Raw genomic sequence first — 21,618 nt, 5'->3', positions numbered from 1 at the left:
AGCAACCCGAAACAGATCACTTAACCAACAGTCGCTCAGAGGAATCGTCCCCACCCCTTCCTTTGTCCCTGTTTCGTCTCATCTTCTCACTTCACGTCTTGTTTCCTCCCTCCTTCCTTCCTGCAGGTCCCGAATGCTCCAGGAACTTCACCTCCAACAGCGGCGTCATAAAGTCACCCGGTTTCCCAGAGAAGTACCCCAACAACCTGGACTGCACTTTCATGATCTTCGCCCCGAAGATGTCCGAGATCATTCTGGAGTTTGAGAGCTTCGAGCTGGAGCCCGACCCGACGCCCCCTACTGGTGTGTTCTGCCGCTATGACAGACTGGAGATTTGGGACGGCTTCCCTGGAGGTGAGCAAGCAGCGCCAGGAAAGACTCTGTTGTACCTGTGATTTGAACCAAAACCGTGTAGTTTATGAAAGAGGAAATGAAAAAATCTTTCTCCTGCAAATGAAAAGAAAAATTCATAAGCAACAAAATTTGTCATTTGAAAGCATTCAGGGCTTTTGCTGCCACAGCCTCACTTGGTCTGGTATGAAGCTAATTTACAGTGGCTAATGTTAGCAAACTTAACTGGATGGAAAAATGTGTATTATCCCACTGCCCACTGTCTCCACTTCACTTCTCACTGCCTTACCAGAGGAAACGAACAGCTTCACACAATATGATGGTATTATGATGGTGGGCTAACTGCTTTAACCAGACTTGGCAGGGGTCCAAGAGTCCATCGTCACGAGTGCAGTGCTTCGACATTGCTCATTGCCAAACACTTCCTGATTACGAGAGCCCCCGCACCCTTCCTTTTTCTGTCACATTGTGTTGGAGGATTTGTTAGTGTCAGTACGCTTGGGAATTCAAGGTCTAATGTAAGCTGTGATATTTAAGTTGTTGCTTCCCTGCGTCAGCATGCAGAAAGAACACGATCCGACCTTGCAGGAAATGACTCTAAAGGGAATTTCCTTTGGAAGTTTCTCACTGCAGAGAAAAAAGTGCTTATTGAATGTAAACTGACCCTGCTCGGTCCTTGTAAGAGCATCACCTGGTCACAGGGTTGAGCAAAGGTTAGATTCAGACACATAATAAAATACTGCCTTAAAAAATAGCATTCTCAGATCCGTCTAAAAAAAATCAGTAGATGAGACAAAACTGGACCAGTGTTCAGAGCAATGCTTCCACAGCCCGAGATGAGGCTTTGAACTCGGTTTTTCTCTGAGCTGTTCCAACACAGGTGCAGACGAGATGAAAGCTTTACTCGCCCATCAGCGGCTGAAAACTGAAAGAATTTATCTGCAAGTGTTCAAACCGGTGCGCATCAGTGCTCTCTTCTCCGGCGTTCCAGGTGATATGGTTGAAGTGTAAATCCCGGCGCCTTTTCAAGTGAGTTTACTTAAAGTTCAGTATTCTCTGTGGGTTTGAACTGCGCGGAGCTGAACCTTTGACTCCACAGCTCCTTTGGTTGCTCTTCTCCAGACGTGTTTAATTTTCAAGATTTGTGATGATTAAAGATTTGAGAGCAGAGAATATCTCACGTTATTATCACCTTTTAAATACATATTTTTTAAAAAAAGGCACCTCAGTAGTTGAGAAAAGACACATTTCCTGTGTTACTTCCAACTTAATGAAATTCAGAGATTTCTCAGTTGATTCATTTTAAAGTACGACACAAAAGAACCAGAATCAGATGCACCAGAATCTCTTTTGTCCAACACAGAGCATGTTCTGGGCAGAAACTCGACTCTACCACCTCAGGCTGACACAGCTTCACAGTCTTCAAGTGTTGCTGTGTTTTAAAGCTTTGTATAGAAATAAGAAAAATGGTGTGCTGGCTTTTGCCAGGCGGCTTCCTGTGGTGCCTGCCAGATCGATAGTACATTAGCACAGAAGGCTGGAGTCTTGCTAGGCGTCAGGCAGGAGATGTCCAGGCAAAAGCAGGCTGCCGTGCAGCACCAGGGGAGTCACACCTCCCCGTACCCGCGCCTCTGGAAGCACACCTCAGTGGCCAGACGATGTGGAAGGAGAGCCTCCACCCCCGCATCCCTCTTCCCTGAGGAGCAGAAAGGCAGGCAGGACGCAGAGTTCATAGCAAGGTTCTTTAAAATTTCATAGCACTGGGGAGTCATGCAGATAATCCAGGAGATGGCTTTTTTTTGTTCAGCGGGTTTAAAAGCACACTAGTTTCTCACACACACCTGGGTTATGAAGATTAATCTGAGCCACCAAACCTCTGCCCCATAACTCCCTGCGGCCCGGCCTCTGCCTTTCATGTCGGAGCCGGGCTGGAAGAGGCATGTTTTGGATGACGGGAGGCCGCAGGGAGCCAGGACTGTCACTCGCCGGTGATCACAGCATTACTAATCACAGATAAGCTGCAGGTCCCTGCACACCAACAGCAACACACACTCACTGACGTGCACGGATCATAGCACACATCAGAGGCACAGGGCAAGGTCAGTGTGCTCTCTTGCTCTCTCTCTCGTTACCACATCACTCTGTCCTGATGTTTCCCCACCTCTCTCTCTCTCTCCTCCCTCCTGTTTCCCCATTCTCCTCAGTCTGCTCACTGGAACGTGCCCCTCTCTTGCTTTTATTGCTCTCTGTCTTTAAACGCTCCCCTATTGTCTCTGCTCAGTCTTTACTTGTTTGGTCTCCTTCACAAAGCTCACTCAGCCACGGCTGGTGTGTGACTCAAGTCTGCACAAGAATGAAAAAAACAAGGCTGGGATGTCTGAAGTATTTACAGCCATCAAATAGACACAGACCGTGACCTGCCCACGCCACAGCTCCCTCTTCTGCTTTTCTCTTTTTGTGTTTAACCTGCAAGCAGACAAGGAATGTCGGGAGTCTCTTCTCACGCGTCGTTACAGGGTTGAGTAAGAAAATGCAGCCAGTGCCATACCTCACTGACACATTAGTTTTCACACCTCTGCAGGGGAGTGGTGGGGGGGTTTGGTAGTAAAACCTAACAAACAAATATTAAGCTAACCCGAGTAACAACGTCTGTGCCTTTCTCTCCTTTCTCTCTCCAGTCGGTCCATACGTCGGGAGGTACTGCGGGCAGAACACTCCAGGCAGGATCATCTCCTACACGGGCATCCTGGCGCTAACAATCAACACTGACAGCGCCATTGCTAAGGAGGGCTTCTCTGCCAACTTCACCGTCATCGAGAGGACCGTTCCAGAGGGTGAGTCGGCCTGGGAAACAGACAGAGGGGGATTGTCAGGGAGGCAGGAGCAGAGGTGGCCAAAGAACACAGAAAAAAGAAATCGAAATGAAATCAGAGGCCAGAGAGATTTGTTCAGTGGAAGAACATTTGGATCGGAGGATGCTGAGTTGAAAGTGGGTAGTTGAATGAAAAATAAAGGGCAATAAAGTAGCCACCAGAGGAATATTACTAAAAGTGAGAAGCAGATGTTGTCTGCAGCTGCTCCTATTGTGACAAGTTTCCACTCGTTGAAAAGAGCTTAAGAGTTATTAAATAAACACCTCTTCTTCATTCGGGAAATGTGTTATAGGGAAACACAGATCCACCTCCCGTGGTTTACAAGACCTACATTTACACACAGTGGGCCCCAGACTGGCTCCGAAAGGCAGCCCCCCCCACCACTCCAGTAACCACCCTGGATACAAACACACACACACACACCCACACACAGACCCAACCCCCGGGGTTTTTTTTTTTTTTTAACACGCAGCATTGTCGTCACTGGGCTTGACCTCCCACCCCATTTTGCAAAACGCTCCAACTAAACATTTCATTAAGGAAGACGAGCGCTGGTAGGAGTCATAAATCTGTCCGAGGCAAGACCACCCCAGATACACACACACACACACACACACACACACACACACACACACACACACACACTCACAGTCGGTCTTTGTGTTGTAAAAGAGATGGATGACATTCAGCAAATCTACGAATCATCTCCAAAAAGGATTTTGTCTTGCCCAAAGGGAAAACAGACGCTGAGTACACACACACACACACAACAAATGAGACAACCCCGCCTGACAGTAATGAGCGGGGGGATGACTGCTGATGTCATTTCTCCTCAGTTTCCTCTGAGTTACTTGAGTTGCTTTAATCACTCGTCTAAAATCAGATTACACAAATCAACTTTTCACATTCAGCATGGTGAAATAATCTGACCCGTGATCAGTAAATACCTTAATTTACGTGAGTTGCTCAGTCTTACATCACCGACTGAGAGCCAGCCAAGATAGAAAAAACTCCAAACTTTGTCTGTGCTTCTCCAGACTTGTACCACTTGAATCATTCATAATCCCCTTATGCATAATACACGGTGGATTTTCTCGCTTCTGCATGGCGAGGGGAAGGGGAACACTCTCGCTGAAAGCTACTGTTGGGAGATGATAAGGTGATGAAAGGAAGCCTTGTTTTTTTTATGCTTATCCCATTTATCTTGCTTTCATTCCTGCAATCACCCTTCCACCCGCCCTCCACTCGCTATCAACCCCACTTTGGTCGTAATCCACATGATCAGATACAGTCCTCTGCAGCAAACAAACGCCTGATTGTGTTTGTGTTGATCATGAGCAATCTAGAAGATGTGGGCCCGCGCATAAAAAAGTTTGACAAGAGCAGGCAGAGAGAGGTGTGAGACTTGCATGAGACCGTGCGCTGACACCGCAGAGCACAAGCACACACACGCTGACCCAGTGACTGAGGTGTGTTAGCAGCGCAGCAGATGGGGGGACCATCTGTGTTAGCTCATAGGCAGCAGCCGCATAGCAGCTCCTCACTGCTCCTCATCCTGTGCCCTCTGAGTGTGTGTGTGTGTGTGTGTGTCCACACAAGACAAAGAGCCGTATGTTTACAGGAGCAGTAGCTTTGCCTTGTGGCTACAGCGTTAGCAGTTTGAAACACTGCCAAGGTGCTTTATGACCGACCTCCCCATCAGTCAAAAAAGGAAGTAAATAAACAAGAAGAAGAAGAATAGGTAACGACTGTGTGTCCTCACATACCTCTGTGTTGTTGTGGTGAAATCACACGAACCCCGTTGAGATCCAAAGGTCATACCGTTGGTTGCAGCCGCTGCTGCAGCTCAGTCCGCAGCGGTGTCAGTATGTCTGACCTCCAGGGGATAGAGAGGTTGACCCCAAACTGACCCGCCTCAGTCTTTAGCCATGGAGCCTCAAAGCGGCTGTCCCATGTCAACACAAACAAGGGAAGCCACCTCCTACCATGGATGTTGGAGCCATTGAGTGTGATATATGGCCCCAAAATACAGATACTTAACGGACCTAAACTCCCCCAAGAGACCAAGTTGGGGGGAAAATAGTCACCATGTGCAAAAAAGATAAATTGCCCACAGGGAGGTGAGTGAAACGGATTCAGTCAGTGGAAGAAACAACTGGAGTGAAAGTCACTTTAACGCCTAATACTGGCACAAACTTAGCCCACACTGAATGTTTTATGAAGACATTTTAACGTCTTAATGCGGAACACTTCCCATCCTGATTCCATTTAAACCAGAGAGAGGGAGAAAGAGAAACAGAAAGGATTTATTGAGGCACCGCTGATGTGCTGTTCTCTTCCAGCCAGCAGCCCTGAGTGCCTGTCGTGTGGTGTCCTCCTCCCCAGAGACGAGTTCTCAATGTGGAGGACACTGAGAGCCGCACGCTGGGTACATTCTGGTGCTTTCAGTGCTGCGAATTCAACTAAACATCTTTTACTCTCTCCCTTTTCATCCTTTTTTCTTTTTCCACCTTTTATCTGACCCCACCCCACCAACCCCTCTCCTCCTCCTCCTCCTCCTTCTTCTTCTCAGACTTTGACTGCAGCGACCCTTTGGGGATGGAATCAGGAGACGTAACATCAGACCAAATCATGGCGTCATCCCAGTACAACCCCAGCTGGTCCCCAGAGCGGTCCAGGCTCAACTACTATGAAAATGCATGGACACCAGCAGAAGACTCCAACAAAGAGTGGATACAGGTACAACGTTATTTCTCGATTATTGATTCTTGATGCAAATGCGACAAATAAAAAAGGCAGAGAGCATCTGAGGCAGCTGCCTGCACTCTGTTTTTGGAGGCGTGTGCAGTATTAGAAGCGACTGCCTGCTTGAACACAGAAGGAGCATTCTGTTTGTCCTTCGCTCTCTGGAGGTGCAGTCTCTCCGTAGCACTCTGACGAGACCCAACAATTTCGATGATGAATGTGAGCCGTCCTGATGGACCTCCGGGTGGCTGAGTCCACGCCTCACAAAAACTGCCCGTGTCCAGTCTCTCTGTCACTGTCTGCGTCTCTCCTCCTTCTGTCTTTCCTGTCACACCTGATAACTTTCCCATTGCTTGATAACACAGTCCACCTCCAGGGAATGCTGGGATTTAATCCAGGCATCCTGCCTAGCCACACACATGCACACACACACGCACTCTTAAACACACATATAGTCATATTTTTCTGTGACGGCTTATCTGCACGGAGCGATCATCACCCACCAGGGAAACTTTATGTGGAAAGATTAAGGATTTAGTTCTTCCATCCTCATATGGGGATAAGTCACATATCCCAAGTCCACTCACAGCATAACCCCCCCCCCCCCCCCCCCCCAGGCGACACAACCGCCGCAGCACTACCTAGATGCATTTGGAGCATGTTTGATTTATTAACAGAAAGCCTCCAGGCCTTGTAAATGCCCAGACTGTTTTTCTTTTTCTCCTGTTTTTCTACAGCTTTTGCTTCATCGCTGAAAAGTTTGGCCCCGGCGTATTCCTCAGGGGATGAATAATAGAGCTGACCCAAAGCCAAATATTTGCTCGGGGAGGGCCATAAGCAAGCTTTTCCTTTATTATTGCAATGAAAATATTGTCCTGGGGGGCCCCCGTTGCTCCTTCAGACTAATTTAATCAGTGTGTGTACAGGTTCGTGTGCATTCTCCCATGCTTGTGTGTGTCCCTGTGTGCGCTCTTGGCTTTGTGGATGAGTGGGAGGGTCTGGCAGGGTCCATATTGTCCTGCAGAGGAACCCAGCATGTGTCTGAGTGGATCAGGAAGAAAGATGGCTTCCCTTAGCCTTCCACTTCTCGAGCAGTTGCACACTCTCTCTGAAAGGAGAGTCCATTGCTCACAGTCAGAAATGCGTGTGAAGGGTAACAGCTCGGACTTGAAGGCTACTGTTCCCCAGTTTGCCTTTTTGTCAGCGGAAAGTTATCAGACTGATTTTTCCCACTCAAGCCTCTCCCTGTGGTATTGATCATATTGAGGATTTGATTTGGTAGGGAAATAAAAAAATCTGGATTTTAAATGGGATGTGCTCTAATGGCCATGCTGATTTCCCAATACTAATCGGATCAAAACACCGAATGGGAGCTCTTCTAATTTGTAATTTCAAATGTAGCGAAAGAGCCAAGTCTGAGGTTGCCAGGTAATTTATGTTTTCTGAGGAGTGTGATGCACTTGTGGCGAGCACTCTGAGCAGAAGCCCAATTATCACGAGTGGTATTAAAAGAGTTCAATTCTTCATTCCTCTTTCATCAAGCCTGTCCGCGGCGTTGCAACAAGCTCGGGCCCCCCTCACGGCACGTATAAATCATCTCACTGCGCCGTTAGATGCATAGTAATCAATTCATTATTTATTTCATTATCATTCCCCGGCTGCAGTTTGAGGCCAACGGTTTTATTATTCATGACAGGCGGCCTTTTGATTCTGGGGCATTTTCCTTCACTCTGCTTTTTCTTCTACTTCCTTTTTTTTCTTTGCTGAACATAATCCAGATTTGCCATCCATTTTAATGCTGCCTCATTCTGATGCATAGAGAAGAGGAGGGTAAGATACTGGAGTCTGTGCTCTCTTCTGCGGGTAATTAGATTGGTGTGGTGTGGTTCAGCATTGAGTGCTGGGTTAGCCAGGTCATTAATCAACCCTTTGGTGTACACAGAGATGGACAGATGTCCTTTGAGGGGGTTTGCGGCTTGAGGAGGGAGTAAAGAAAAGAGGCAGTAATGCCTCAGAACAGGATTTCTTTTTTTTTTTCCTTGTTCCTTTTCACTCCTCTCCTCTGCCCTCGTTTTCCTCATTCCTCTTGAAAATTCAGGTCTACAGATCTACATCAATGTGGAGGGAGATTTGTGCATATTATCAGGCTGTGTGAGCCGTGGTTTTCTTTGAAGCATAAGAGGATGAACAGCAGGTTGCAGCAAAAAATAAATGAGGGTACACCCCCAGACTACCCAGTTCATGGCCTGATCATTGCTTTACGAACTCAGGCTGGCTGCAGAAGGAAAACCTGAGTGATGCATAACACTGGTGAGGAAATACCTGGATCTGCACAGCACATTCGTCTCCAAGGGGTAGGTTTATGTTTTCAGATTGCCGTGTCGCGGCCTCAAAACTTACGGTTCCTCTGGGGCCGTGACGAAGGGGAAATTGCTAAGAAGCTGGCACTGTGTGGAATGGTTTTGTCAAATATGTCGGCGGAAGGATGTGATGGCCACCGGGAGTCACCACAACACCTGAATGATGTGATAAAAGCAAAACTGGAACTCAGTCAGGCAGCCTCCATTGATCGCGCACACACACACACACACACACACACACACAACATGAATAATTTACACTGTCTTGGAGAGAACCCAACTGTCAATACCTGAAAGCCTCTTTATTGAGCATCTCATAATGACAATATACAGTCTATGTTATCCCATATACCAGGACCAGATTCAGGGTGTTTTATCCTCATGAGCTTGACTTCATTTTTGCTCTCCATTTCTAAGATTTAGCTGCAGAGGCTCCTGTCATTATCTTCAATCTTCATGTCAGGGCTGCTTCATCAGCCTCCACACGTCTCTGATAACCTAAATTGTTTAATCATGCGAGGAGATAGTGAGCTGCTCTGCTCCTGTCATATGAGACGCTTTCATCTCGACCTTCTGATAGATGAAAGCACTAAACACGAGAAGCACGTCAGTGGGTGTTTACACAACATGCTCCTTCTCCTATCTCCTGCATGTGATGTTAATCTGAAGGTAAAGCCAACCATTTACAGAAAGCTTGTCATGGGGGGAGGGGGGGCTTGGGGGCATGACCTGCTTTAACCATATTTCCTCTTGTGAAGCCATAAGGCAAACAGCACTGTGAAACCTGGGCCACTTAGCAAAGATAACAGGTCGACTTCCACCTCCTGACCGACCGAAACCACCACTAATTGCACACTTCCTCAATGAAAACACGACTCTGGTCACAGCAGAGTTTATTTTTTCTGCCGTCCCAAGTGGAGAGGTGAAGCTCCAGCCAGTCCTCCAACCTGAGCAACCTCCTCGTGACATGGACTTTGTCGTTGTATAAACTACGTCACCGCACCTTTCCCTTTGGTCCTGTTATAATAGCTATGGCCACTAGATGTCGGCTAGCAACAAAACGTAACTATAGGTCATGTCTGCTGCACAGACAACCTATGGGCTTGTTTCTTACAGGGGGACAGTCTCTTCAGACATCAGATGCTAAAACCAGCGCACTCTCTGCTGGATCCTGTTTCCCTTCTCATCCAAATGTGCTTTCAATTACCAACTAGTCAATGAGCTGCAGAGATGTCCCCTTCACTGCCATTGTCTCTCTCTTCACTTCTGTCCCCAGTCCAGAGCCGAGTGATGAGTAATTAGAATATGGACCGGTAATTAACAGCAGCTTCTCGGTTGATGAAGTCTAGCGAGAACAGAGGATCGGAGTCTGGCATGAGGCTGCCGGTGAGATCATCATCATCATTGCACCGTACAAATGGAAACAATGGATGCTGTCTGTGCCTCGCTGCTCCCAGGCCTCGCTCTCAATTGGAAAATCAATGAGAGGATAGAGACCCACACTTGAGTGAAGTAGCCCAAAAGTGGGACTAGAAATCGAAACATGAGGGATGGCATGATGTAATGAAATGAAACAGTGCTGCATAAGTACCTCGAGCACAAAAACTCAAAAGCTCAGCCGTAATCAGTGTCATTTTCAGTGTCTGCGCTGCAGACGAGGGAAATGGCCTGAAAGCCTCACGGTGAGCCGTCATCACTAAGCGGTCATCGTCAGCTGTGCATCCTGGGATGGGCTCATCGAGCAGCTTCCAGACGTGACATACCTTCAGGTCGCCTTCATTTCCGTCCTGATCAGTGTTTCTTGGTTTCATAATCATTGCTCAGAGCATTAGTCATGTGTGTGTGTCTGTGTCTGTCTGTGTGTGTGTGTGTGTGTGTGTGTGTGTGTGTGTGTGTGTGTGTGTGGCAAGCATGTGAATTATCCTGGAGCTAGAGTCTTTAAGATGATTCACAGGGAAGGAAACCTTAAAACCAGACTGTTAAAATCCTTCCTCTAACAGCTGCGACTGAAACCTTAATCACGCAGTAGCCGCACTTCCCCAAGCCTGAGCGCACACTTCACGCACAACAAACCAGACAACCTTTTATTTTATCATAGCTGTTGTCTGACCCATACATCCCTCTTTGTCAGGAAAACAGATGATGAGTGCATGGGAAGACATGCATAATTTAACGCCACCAAAGAGGTGTCGGGGGCTAAAAATAAACTGTAAGTCTGTCAGGTGAGTATTGTGATAAATGGAAGGTCATGAGTGGAGCTCACAGGTCCTGCAGCATTAGAGTAATACAGTTTTCATGGAAGGAGAATTAATTACACTTTCAGGTAATGGAGCTATTCCAAAAGCCTTCCGCCACCGCAGTGCTGCAGGCATAGGCCCCGAAACTGGGAGAATACCGAGCAGCCACGTGCAGGAGTGTGTAGTCAGAGCCAAATTTACATTGATTTGATTTTCCTGTGTTGCTGAAATGCATGCATCTGATGACCTTTTCTCAATCCGTAGAGCAACAAGTCACGTAGGCTGTGGTTTAACTTAACTGGGACATTCGGCTGTACAGCACCCAGAAACATAAATTGGTGCTATGGTGAAATTAGTGAAGCGATTGCTGAAAGCCAGTTTAGAAACCGGAGACAGGAGAAATGTGAGGCTGTGAACGTCGTCTCTTTAGCTGCGTGGCAGAGTAGTTGTGTGTGTGTCAGTTCACAGAAATGTCAGCTCTCTCTCATTAGCATACAGAGGACATTTTAATCTGATTTTGTATGCAAAAAAATCAGGAAACTAGAGGCTTTGCATCTGCTCGAGGGCCCAGGATGATTCCAGGCTAACTCTCCTTTGACTCCACCCTTAGAGACTCCACAGAGCATTTCCAGTGGTTGTCTCCCGGGCGAGGGAACCTCTGTCTGTGTCCACCAGCTGCTCTTTGACTTCGGAGCTCTCCCTCCTCTCTCACCCTCGGCATTTCTCTTGTTGTTGGTTTTGGTGAGGGGAAAGCGAATAAACTAATTCCCTGGAAGCTATAGTTATACAGCCAGCAGCCCACACACACACACACACACACACACACAGATGGGAAGCTATTTTTTTACCCCCTCTGTTGGGGAAGCAAAGAAATGGATTTTAAAAAATGTATTTGGTAAACTTCTCCCAGAGTGAGGCCTGCTGCATACAACTTTCTCTACAACTCAATTATAAGGCAATCAAGCAGCAAGAGATAGAGCTTTTGAGCTTTTGCAGTTTCTTGAACGTCACCCACCCTCCCCGTCTCCCCTCACCCCTCCTCCCTCCCCGGCCTTATAAACCGCATGTCTTCTTGCTGCACCCACACAACAATGACTCGGCTCTGGCCTCAAAAACATATCATGTGGCCTCGCTGCACATCTGAGTCATACAGCGCTGAGACAATAATACACTGAGCAACAGATAGACCTGATGATTACGCCCACAAATGCCACTGCTGTTGAGGGATAGCTGGGAAAATGATCTCTTCAAATTTGCGCAAACACACATAAACACAGGAAAACGTCATCTGTCTGTCATTCTCCATCGCTTAGCCACACATTAACACACACCACACACACACACACCTCATTCAAATGGCTGATGTGGATTTCAGCGTGTTGATCTAATTGCAGACGCACCAGGCTTTAACTGGCTGATGTTACAAGCCCGAGCACGACTAATTCTTTTTCTGCCTCTCTGGTTTCATTAGTCTGTGAAACGACTGGAGCCGTGTACGCTGGCTGTTGTGAGGCAAAGGGGGCTTTGAGTCATCGGTTTGCCTCACAACAGGAAGGCAGAGAACACCCAGAACACACTCATATACACATATACATACACAAAAGAGTCAAACATATTCAGGACTGTGCCGGAGCCGGAGACACACTGAAGTCCTGCCCACACCACATCAGCATGCCGTGGCTTTATGGAAAGATCCTGAGATTTCTTACCCTGCCTGGCATGTTTAGGGCTCCAAGTGTGTGTGTGTGTGTGTGTGTGTGTGTGTAGTGTAGTGTGTTACTGTGCACCAGCATGCCCAAAATGCGTGGTGTCATTTGTCTATAGGAGAGCTTGAGTCCAAGCAGAATAAGAATATGTGGAACAGACAGGAGCTTCATTCAGTCCCGATGGAAGGTGGATGAGGAGGAATAATTCACACCTTTGTATACAGTGATTAGATCAGACATTAAGCATGATTCAGCCATTCAGGGCTTGATAGTTCATCAGCTGAGAGTCAAGATTCACTGCACTGCATGCAGTTTCTAAATGTTGGTTATTGGTTTGTGTATATAGGTCATTTTGTGCTGTTTGTGGCTCTGGGCTAAAAGAAGTCCTGCTAGTAATCATTATCTGGGCCTGTTTGTTTTCACTGTGGTCTCTGTGGTGTGGGATGGACTGTGCCTTACATCCAAGCATCCTGGCAGCCTGTCTTCTCTCCCTGACCCGCGCAACCCCAGTCTGTTAGCGCAGCTTCGGCCTCGGTTCCTCTGCCTCTAACAAGCAGCCATTAATAAATCATGCTATGCTCATTAGCCAGGCCCCTGTTATCAGCCCCTGTCAGTGAAATTGATCTAGTCTGTGCACGTCTTCACAGGAGACCCCGTGCTTCTGTCCTTCACATCTTACGAGGCATCACTGTCTGTTAGTGGCTCGTTCCCCTCCTCACAACCATCTCACTTCAGCCTTTTTGTCTGTGTGTGCAGCTCCTCAGCCTCCCCTCCTGCCATCCCTCCCACCCGTGCATCTTTTCTCCTCTTGACACAGGTGACCCTGACGCCCTGTTTGGACTCAAGCTGCATACGATTTCTGCTTTTCTGCCAGAAACTTAAATAATTACAATAATTCACGTTTCCCTCGGCGTCTCTTTGGTCAGAGGGACGGTATAACTACTGAACCGCAAACTGATCAAAGTATAAACTGCGCTCTTCACCACACCCATTAAAAAAGTTTCAACCCTTCAAATGAAAACATTCATTTACAAAAAAAAAAAAACTTTCTTTCAGCAAATATAACAGGTTTACTGGCTCAGAATATTGATTAAAGTCATATATCAGTCCAACCCTCATATTTCTCCAGGCTCAAGTCCTGAGCTTGTTGGAGTCTGAGCGCCCATGAGTGTTCCCAATTAGCCCCACCACTCATTTCATTCCCAGAGGCTCCTCTTCTCCTCTGCATGCAGCTAATGAGAACCTTTCAGAGAAAACATCCCAAGGCCAGGTCCTCCTATTAGACGTTTTTTAGGTAAGCCTTTTCAGTAAGCCACTGTGCCATTGGCCCAGATTGGAAATGAATCAGCCTGGCCATTTGAGTGCAGATGTTAAAGACCTGCCTGGGCTAATATAAGCAAGCGCAGGCCTCACCGCCATCCACTGTGCTTTCCCCATCCAGAGCTGGCACATATGGCCATTTACGCGGCAGAGCTGGAATTCAGCTCCTGCTTTATTAAATGGGAACTGTCTGAGGCTGACAGGATTTGATTTTGTCTCTATTTGTGGACTCAAAAGAAATGCCGGACTTACCGTATAAGCCCACTGAGCCTGTGGACAGGAAAAAAAAGTATTCTGTCTTTATATGAGACTGTCTTCTTTGTTAGTCTCCATCCATCCAAATCCGTGGAGTAGCCAGGAGACTGTGAGAGAATGGCATGGAGGAACCTCGTTTATTGCTCCCATCTGTTTATGTCTTTCTACTCCTGAAAGTGAATTTGAGGAGTGGGAATGACCAGCGTCCTGTGGCATGCAGATGTTCCTTCCCTGCTCTTTGCTCGAGTCATTAAGTGTGGCACCCTGCTGTATGTAAGGCTGGCAGACAAAGTTAGCTGGCTCTGACTGTATGGTTTTAACATGCTGGAGCAGATGAACCTGGCTTTGATTTTCTCAAATATGTGCACGCTGCTGTGTCTGTCTGCTCTCTCCCACATAAAGAGATTTCACTGTTGTCACCCTTTTCTTTTACACGTCTGTGCACATGCACATACCAATGGTGGATTCAGTAATCTACTCAAAACGCCATCCGCTCGCCATCCGTCAGAGCCCGAGCCCATCTCATGTCGACATCAAAGGCCTCGTCTCTCGCCACGATCTTGGAAACCTGTTTCCACCAAACGCCCCGGCTTCCTTCGTCACTCCCACACTTTAATGGCGTCTGCATGCAACACCATTACTCCTCATTAGCGTCAGCTCAGCGTGTCAGAGATGGTGTTAACGCTTGTTAATATTAAGCACACTGCTTCATACGCTGAGGAGTTAGCATCACTTGAAAGCCTTGAAAGCCTTGAAAGTGTCACATCACACCCACTCCTTTCCTCAGTTATGGATGAAGGGATGGCACGGTGGGGTTAAGTAGCCTCCGCAGAGGTCAGAGGGAGCTGATTTGTTATTGCCTGTGGCTGAAAAATCGTATGTGTGTCCCAGAAGTAGCATAAACTGGCCTGTCCTCCATGCTCCTAGTGAGGACCCTTAAAGTCTCTCTGTGAAGTCTGACAAGCAACAGACAACAGCATTAACAGGATAAAAGCCAGTTTGAGCTGCAGAAACAGGAGCCAGGGTGAGCTATAGAAGTGTGTGTGTGTGTGTGTGTTGTGTGCTTTCTCTTTTCCTGGCATGAGGAAGTCGTGAGGAGGCGTGATGGTCGACAGACACTGTGCGGCTTTTAACTGGCCTGATGCAAACCAGTCACTTTCTCAGTCCAGGATCAGCTCTGGATGTGACACACACATGAGAATATATACATGCAGCCACAGAACAGACACTCGCTCACGTGCCTCTCTGACCCCCTCCGCCTCTGGCTGCCTCCTTGTGAAAATATAAAAGCCCTCCAGTAATGCACTGCGCTTCATGATTACTTTATAAAGCCCTGCATATTTAAAAAGCACAATATTTGATATTCAGTCTGTATCTCTCTTTTCCTCCTGGCCGATTTTGATAATGTGATTGCTGACGACCCCGTTCTATTCGACGTTCACTTTCATCCAACACGCTCTTGTCTCCCATCTCAGGAAATTAAGTTGTCATCCAGTGTCTCTTTCATTAATGTGAATCTCATTTCATCGCTGTTTATTAAATTCCAGGTAGCAGCTGATGAGACTATGGCCAAAGGTGAATGTAATAGTGGGGTTATATTTTTAACTCTCCACCTTGTCAGTGCATTATTAATACACCCAGTGCATTCAAGCCTTTCCTACTAAAATTATTCATGCATTTGAAAAGGAGAAGAGCGTTGTATATCTGCAGCATCCTTCTAAACACTGAAGGGAAATCTTGGCACACTTACAGCTGCTGGAATTTTCTCACAGTAGATGAAATGCAAAGCCACTTTAAGCAGCTTTTGCTCAGTTGTGTCTTTTTTTATTTTTTACCCTCCCACAGGTGGATCTTGGGTTCTTGCGGTTTGTCTCAGCCATTGGTACCCAGGGCGCCATCTCCCAGGAGACCCGGAGGATTTACTTTGTCAAGTCCTATAAAGTGGACGTCAGCTCTAATGGAGAGGACTGGATCACTCTGAAGGAGGGCTCCAAACAAAAGGTAGGAAGCATTATTCCTCAACTTTTGTGTAATAAAAGCATGATTTCAGTCTGAGATGGCATAATGACAACATCTTTAGGCTCCAAGTTATTAGGCTAAATTACTTTGCGATAAAAAAAAGGCAAAATTATTACAGCTGATAGCTTTTCAGCCGAGAGCTCTGTATAAGATTATCGGAGCAGACTAGATAATGAAGATAGTTTATTTTTGTGTCTGGAAAAACCACCTCTGCACATGAGCTGCACTTGGAATATCCCATCTCAGCAAAGCAGCCAGCTGACTTGAATTGTGGTCTGCTCCAAGTCGCCTTTGAACTCAACAAAAGGGGGGGGGCGGGATACCCAGCATCTACTTGAGTCTCTGTCTCCTAGCATGCAATTATACACTTTACTTGGTATGGTAATATACCCACCATGTGAGTAAGTGAGTAGTATTTACAGCACAGTCTGCGGTGCTAATGCGGCGCTGCAGTAGCTGCAGGGAGGATTGTGTAAAGAATGTAGTCACCGTTTCCTGTCAGGCTCCCATCAGCTCATCGTAAAAGAAGCAGGGATGACAAACGACTTGACAAACAAGAGTTAAAGGGGATAGGGAGAGAAAGAAACAGGAGAGGCTGTCATGTTTGAGCAGCTGGTAGAGGTGGGTCCAGGAGGGGAGAGAGGAGGAAGGATGGGAGGGACGGCATGCTTGACCGGAGCGTGACAGGCTATAACCATCGATTGCTGATCAGCACGTCAAACAGACCAGGTTTTGTCCATCTGGAGGTAAACACGCCCTCAACTGTGGGTGTCCGCAGGGTCAGAGAGGCATGTGTGTGCCTGGCAGTCCTCATGTTGTGTGACATGTAAATAACAGCAAGGCGTTTTTGAGTGAAAGGGTGTGAGGCCGCAAGTCGGACAAAAAAAGTTCTCTACAGCAACAGAGTGTCCAAACAAGCATGTCTGTGCTGCTGTGTACACATGCCCCCGGGCCTGATTCTTTTATGGTCTCCACAAAGTACACAGTCCCTTCTGTAAAGTGGTGGCTTAAAGGTGCCACGGTGAGCCCGGCCTGTGTTTTTCCGGACTCTAAAGTGCTTTTGTGCAGAGGGGCACCATTTGCTACATGCTGAGCCTGCAGTTTGGAGTCTGAGAAAAGCCACTTTACAGTTGGTGAGTGGAGACAAGACTCGGTGTGACATTCAAGAGAGTGGATGACCTTGTTGCGGGATCCCATAGTGACGTGCTTTACCAGCACCAGTGCTCAGGGACGCAGTTACAGAGGGGTAGTGATAGATAATAAAGTGCTGCAGGGATGACGTATTTTTGTTCCCTCAACCAAAAGCCAATGGGATGTTGACATGGGCTTTTGAAATTACTGCAGAAAATAAACACAACAACTGTTTATGATACTGAAAAGTTTTGTTCAGCAGGATAATCTTCACTAATGACTCCACTTTATGATGTTTGAAGCCTAGATGCAATTAGCAGAAGCAAAAAGCTCATGTTAGGCTATAAACCAACTACACTACAGTCACATGACCTCAGTGTCACCTGCTAAACTTCCAACTTGTAGTTTGATTTAGCTCTGAGCTCTTCTACAAAGTTAGTAATAGTTTGCAAAAGTATGTTGAGTATAAACACAACAAGGCTGAAAAGGTGAACTGGTGAGTAGAACGTTTTTTGTGTTCGGTGTGATGACGTTTAGCTACTTGTTAGCGACCCCAATTTTTATAAAATGTAATAGCTAAGAGAAATCCCACCTGGGGTATTTACTGACGTATTTTGTCATAATTATAGTGTTGTCATGACATCGAATAAAATGTGAAAACTGAACTTGTGTCAACCACAGACCTTAGTTTAGCCATCTAAACAAAAACCCATTCACAGAACCCAGAGACTCCCAGACGTACATACTAAATGCTAACTAATTTCCATGATTTCGGACTCATTCCTTCCGCACTCCATGGGCCAGCCCTGGTGGTGTTTTAGTTGATCCAAAATTAGCTGACCTGCCATCTTTTTATCTGTCTGTCCATCCTGCTCATCTCAGTGGTAGTCCTCTCTGCCCCATAGCTACACCATCAGGGAGGTCAGGAGGTCGGTGTGATTCAATTACCCAGAATGAACCGTGACGGACTGTGGGGGGAGTTGTTTTGCTGGGTGGCCGGCCTCTTCGTATGGTGCTAGTAAACTGTCAACCGACCCCAGGGGAGAACGAGTGACATCTCTGACCTTTAAACAAGACACTGCAGTAAAACCTCCACCAGATCTGGAAGTAGAGGACAGTGAAAGGGCATCTTGAGCCAATCTGGTCTCGTCAATGTTACATTTAACTGCCTCAGGTTTCACGGTCACAGGCCGTGGTATGTTTGTGCTGCGACATGTGGTGCAACAGGAAGTGAAAACCAACTTTCAACCAACCATTTGTCTCATACAGAAAGGTTTTGTTACACACTACTGTAGTAAAGATTGACTCTCTGAATCTGTCATTTAGATTTCCAATCCTGTCTCTTGTGTCAGTGCCTCAACTGAATGCAGACCAAGGCTGATCACTCAGCTCCAGTCATTAATCTCATTGGTTTAAAATGAATGTGTTTCCTGATTCAATGCAGCCAAAGTCCTTCATTTCAACTCAGCATGTTCTCCATCAATAATTTGCTTTTCTTCTGCCTCCATCGCAGGTTTTCCAAGGCAACACCAACCCAACAGACGTTGCCAAGACGATGCTGCCCAAACCCACGCTGACGCGCTTTGTTCGGATCCGTCCCGTTACCTGGGAAACAGGCATTGCGCTGCGCTTCGAGGTGTACGGATGTAAGATATCAGGTTGGTATTACTGAGATACTTGCTGATCCGCATACATACACACACACACACACACACACACACACACACACACACACACACCTCAGCTCTATCTTGGTTTACAGTTGCCACGGAAACCAAATCCTATATATATATTGCTGATTGTATCTAAATTAAATACAGAACAGTTTCAAATGCAATAATCAGGTGATGGCAGTGACTCTATTTATGATTTATGCACATCTCATGTCTCAGTGTTGGTTTAGCAGCATCGTTAGTATTTCCCATCCTGACCCCAGTTGCACAAACACCTCACTTCTGCCAGGTGTAAGCTGAGGCTCCATTTCTGTCAGAGTCCGCCTCTAAGGCTGAAGCAAGCTGCTGCATAATGGAGCAGTGGCACATGAAGGAGGATTACCTATTTATGCTACCCCATGTTTAGATGTACCTCATACAATATAAATGGAGCCAACAGCTGGCAGGCAGAGAGTGCTGGAGCTGGGTGGGCTCTGTGCGGTCCCTTCCCTCCTGCTGATCTGGTCTCAGCCTCATCTTTAGCCACAGTCTGTCTTTTGCTTGCAGAGCTTTGATTTTGGCGAAGCTCGTCTCATCTTAGCTTTTTTTGTCGATGTTATTTTAATGAGTGGCGTTTGTGTGTATGTGTGTGGCTCGCTTTCATATGGTTTTAGTACATCTGGCTGCATCTCTATGGGTTTATGAGCATGTGTATTGAATGTTAATGAGTGTGTGTTTTTTTTTAGGACAGAAAACACAGATAGTAGCCTTTGGTTGTAAGTGTTGTCGGTTCAGGATTAAGCCTTGGATTAAAGTTAGGGTCGGGATTAGATGTAGCCAGCCAAGTGTCCTCATATGTGAAGTTCTGTGTGTGTGTGTGTGTGTGTGTGTGTGTGTGCGCGCGCATGTGTGTGTGTGAGTCATGTAGTTACACATTACATATGTGTATGTTCATGTAGTAGCCGAGGGCACTGTGGGTACAGCAGGGTTACAGCTGGGGCGTGTGTTTCGGGCACAAAACCAGACCGCCGCACAGAGCATAAACACATCACAGGATCAAAGTCACCACAGGGCCTCCATGATGACGTCAGCACCCCTGGGTGCTCTGAAGACACTGCCAGCCCTGCTGCTTGGTAGCAGCACAGTGGGACAGAGAGAAACTGCGAGGCTCTTGAGGGCTGCATAAACTCACTGACTCACTCCGTTCTACCTTGAGTTATGAATCTGTAATACCAGACCTTTAATGAAAAACTTTTGGTGCCGTAAACACAGGTGTTGAGATTTACAAAGGTGCATTTTCTTTTAACATCAAGACCATGATTCAGACATCGGAGGAGGGGAAGAGTTAAACCCCAGAATGCTCCAAGATGTTTTCCCCTCAGTCTTTATGGTCGCGTGCCCCTGCTGATACAAACAGCTACACATTAATAAAATGATCCACGCCCTGTTGTTTGTAAATACCCCATGGTGTATAAATATCTGTGATGAACCACTGATGCTCCACCCAAACCCTCAATGTGGCCCACATAGGCATGGATCAACATCTCCACACTTAAGAGTCCACAAACACACACATGCACTGGCTCCTCTGGGTGTGTCATGGCGTGCGTGCCATCTCTGAAGCTTCTGTGATCGCAGCTGAAGTCGATTAACAGCTCCAGATGACCCAGGGTCAGTGCCTAAACTCAGATCAGTCTCCACACACATACACACATATACCTATCTCTCATATCCCCCCCACTTCAAAGATGGCCAATGTGCAGTGCCGTGGCTCCTGTGATCATTCCCAAACACGATCTTGGCTAAAGACGAAAGAAAGGAGAAAAAGTCAGAAAACAGGCGAGGAGCTTCCTCACCGCCAGCGTTTGTTCCTTGAGCTCCAATTTTGTAGAATGCAGGACTAGATGGTCCCACGGGTCTGCATAGGAGCTGCTTCAGATAACCAGAGAGAGAAAGACCAGTCTGAATGAAGCCTTGTTCTCCAAATCTTCGCTCACTTTTTCCCAGATGCAGCTTTGCTATTCAGTCCTGCAGCGGTACAGTGCACACTTTGTCTCACACTGACACAGAGGATGTAATAATGCCCAGAATTATCCCTCTGTGGGAGCCAGATAGTAAATATGTTCTTGCTTACCACAGGTCCCTGACTCAGTGTCCTGGGATTGAATGTTGGAAGAAAGTTAGGAAAAGACAGAAGGATGATTTAGTGGTAATCAGAGCATGGAGGATCTTTTATAAACTCCAGTGTATTTAACTGCAAAAATGTGCAAAGATGGGCAGAAAGATATTGCAACCAGTCAACCAGTGTCGGTATAGTTTACACCTTGTTCTTTCAGGAGTGCATAATATTTATTGATGCTAAAGCTAAGCTAAAATTGTACCATTTACATTATACCACAGCATTAGCATTATTTAAAAATAATGCTTTTCATAAAAATATTCCAATTCACAACAACTGGAAGAAATCTTTATCATCTACTGCACATTACAGTCAACATTCTATTTGGCAGGAGTTCAACAACAACTTAAACAAGCATGACGCAGGTTACCCCCCAACCCTGTCTGTGGTCCAAAGTCAAAAACATGTGCAAAGTTTAAAGACAAATCAGGTTTAAGCTTTGCAAATGGCTCCAAGCTGTAACAACAGGTTGTTCTCCTGCTCAGCTCTTTATATAAAGGGATGTCACAAAGAAGAAAGGATGAGGAAAAATGAAAAAACAGCCATCTCTCTCAGGAAACAAATGGGCGATGGACCTAAAGAGGATGAAACCTACAGAGAGTTAAGATGGGATAAGATCACAGGAGAAGAATAAAAGGAGGAGAAGAAAGTTTGAAAATGTGGACAGGAAACAATGAGGTGTTAAAAGACACTGGCCCACAGATGTTGACAGCTGTGGAGCAGAAGGTAGATGAGTGCAGCAGCAGATAAAACACAAAGAGAGTGTGTTTTTGTGTGCGAGTACATGTGA

At 46.5% G+C, this 21,618-nt stretch overlaps 1 protein-coding gene across 2 annotated transcripts in view; it reads left to right on the top strand.

Moving 5' to 3' along the window:
* Positions 1–21,618, top strand: part of nrp1a (neuropilin 1a) — a 61,951-nt gene that overhangs the window by 29,161 nt on the left and 11,172 nt on the right. For both annotated transcript variants that reach the window (XM_071485695.1, XM_071485694.1), the window contains 5 exons: positions 127–354; positions 3,030–3,185; positions 5,797–5,963; positions 15,693–15,848; positions 18,511–18,655. In XM_071485695.1, the coding sequence (XP_071341796.1) occupies positions 127–354; positions 3,030–3,185; positions 5,797–5,963; positions 15,693–15,848; positions 18,511–18,655 (852 nt within the window). The remainder of the gene's footprint in view (positions 1–126; positions 355–3,029; positions 3,186–5,796; positions 5,964–15,692; positions 15,849–18,510; positions 18,656–21,618) is intronic.

Source organism: Trachinotus anak, unplaced genomic scaffold (genome assembly GCF_046630095.1).
Source record: "Trachinotus anak isolate AG129_WGS33_773 ecotype Australia unplaced genomic scaffold, CSIRO_AGI_Tana_v1 ptg000009l, whole genome shotgun sequence".
Classification (NCBI taxonomy): domain Eukaryota; kingdom Metazoa; phylum Chordata; class Actinopteri; order Carangiformes; family Carangidae; genus Trachinotus; species Trachinotus anak.
The sequence above is the reverse complement of the archived record's forward strand: the minus strand, read 5'-3'. Positions and strand labels throughout refer to the sequence as shown.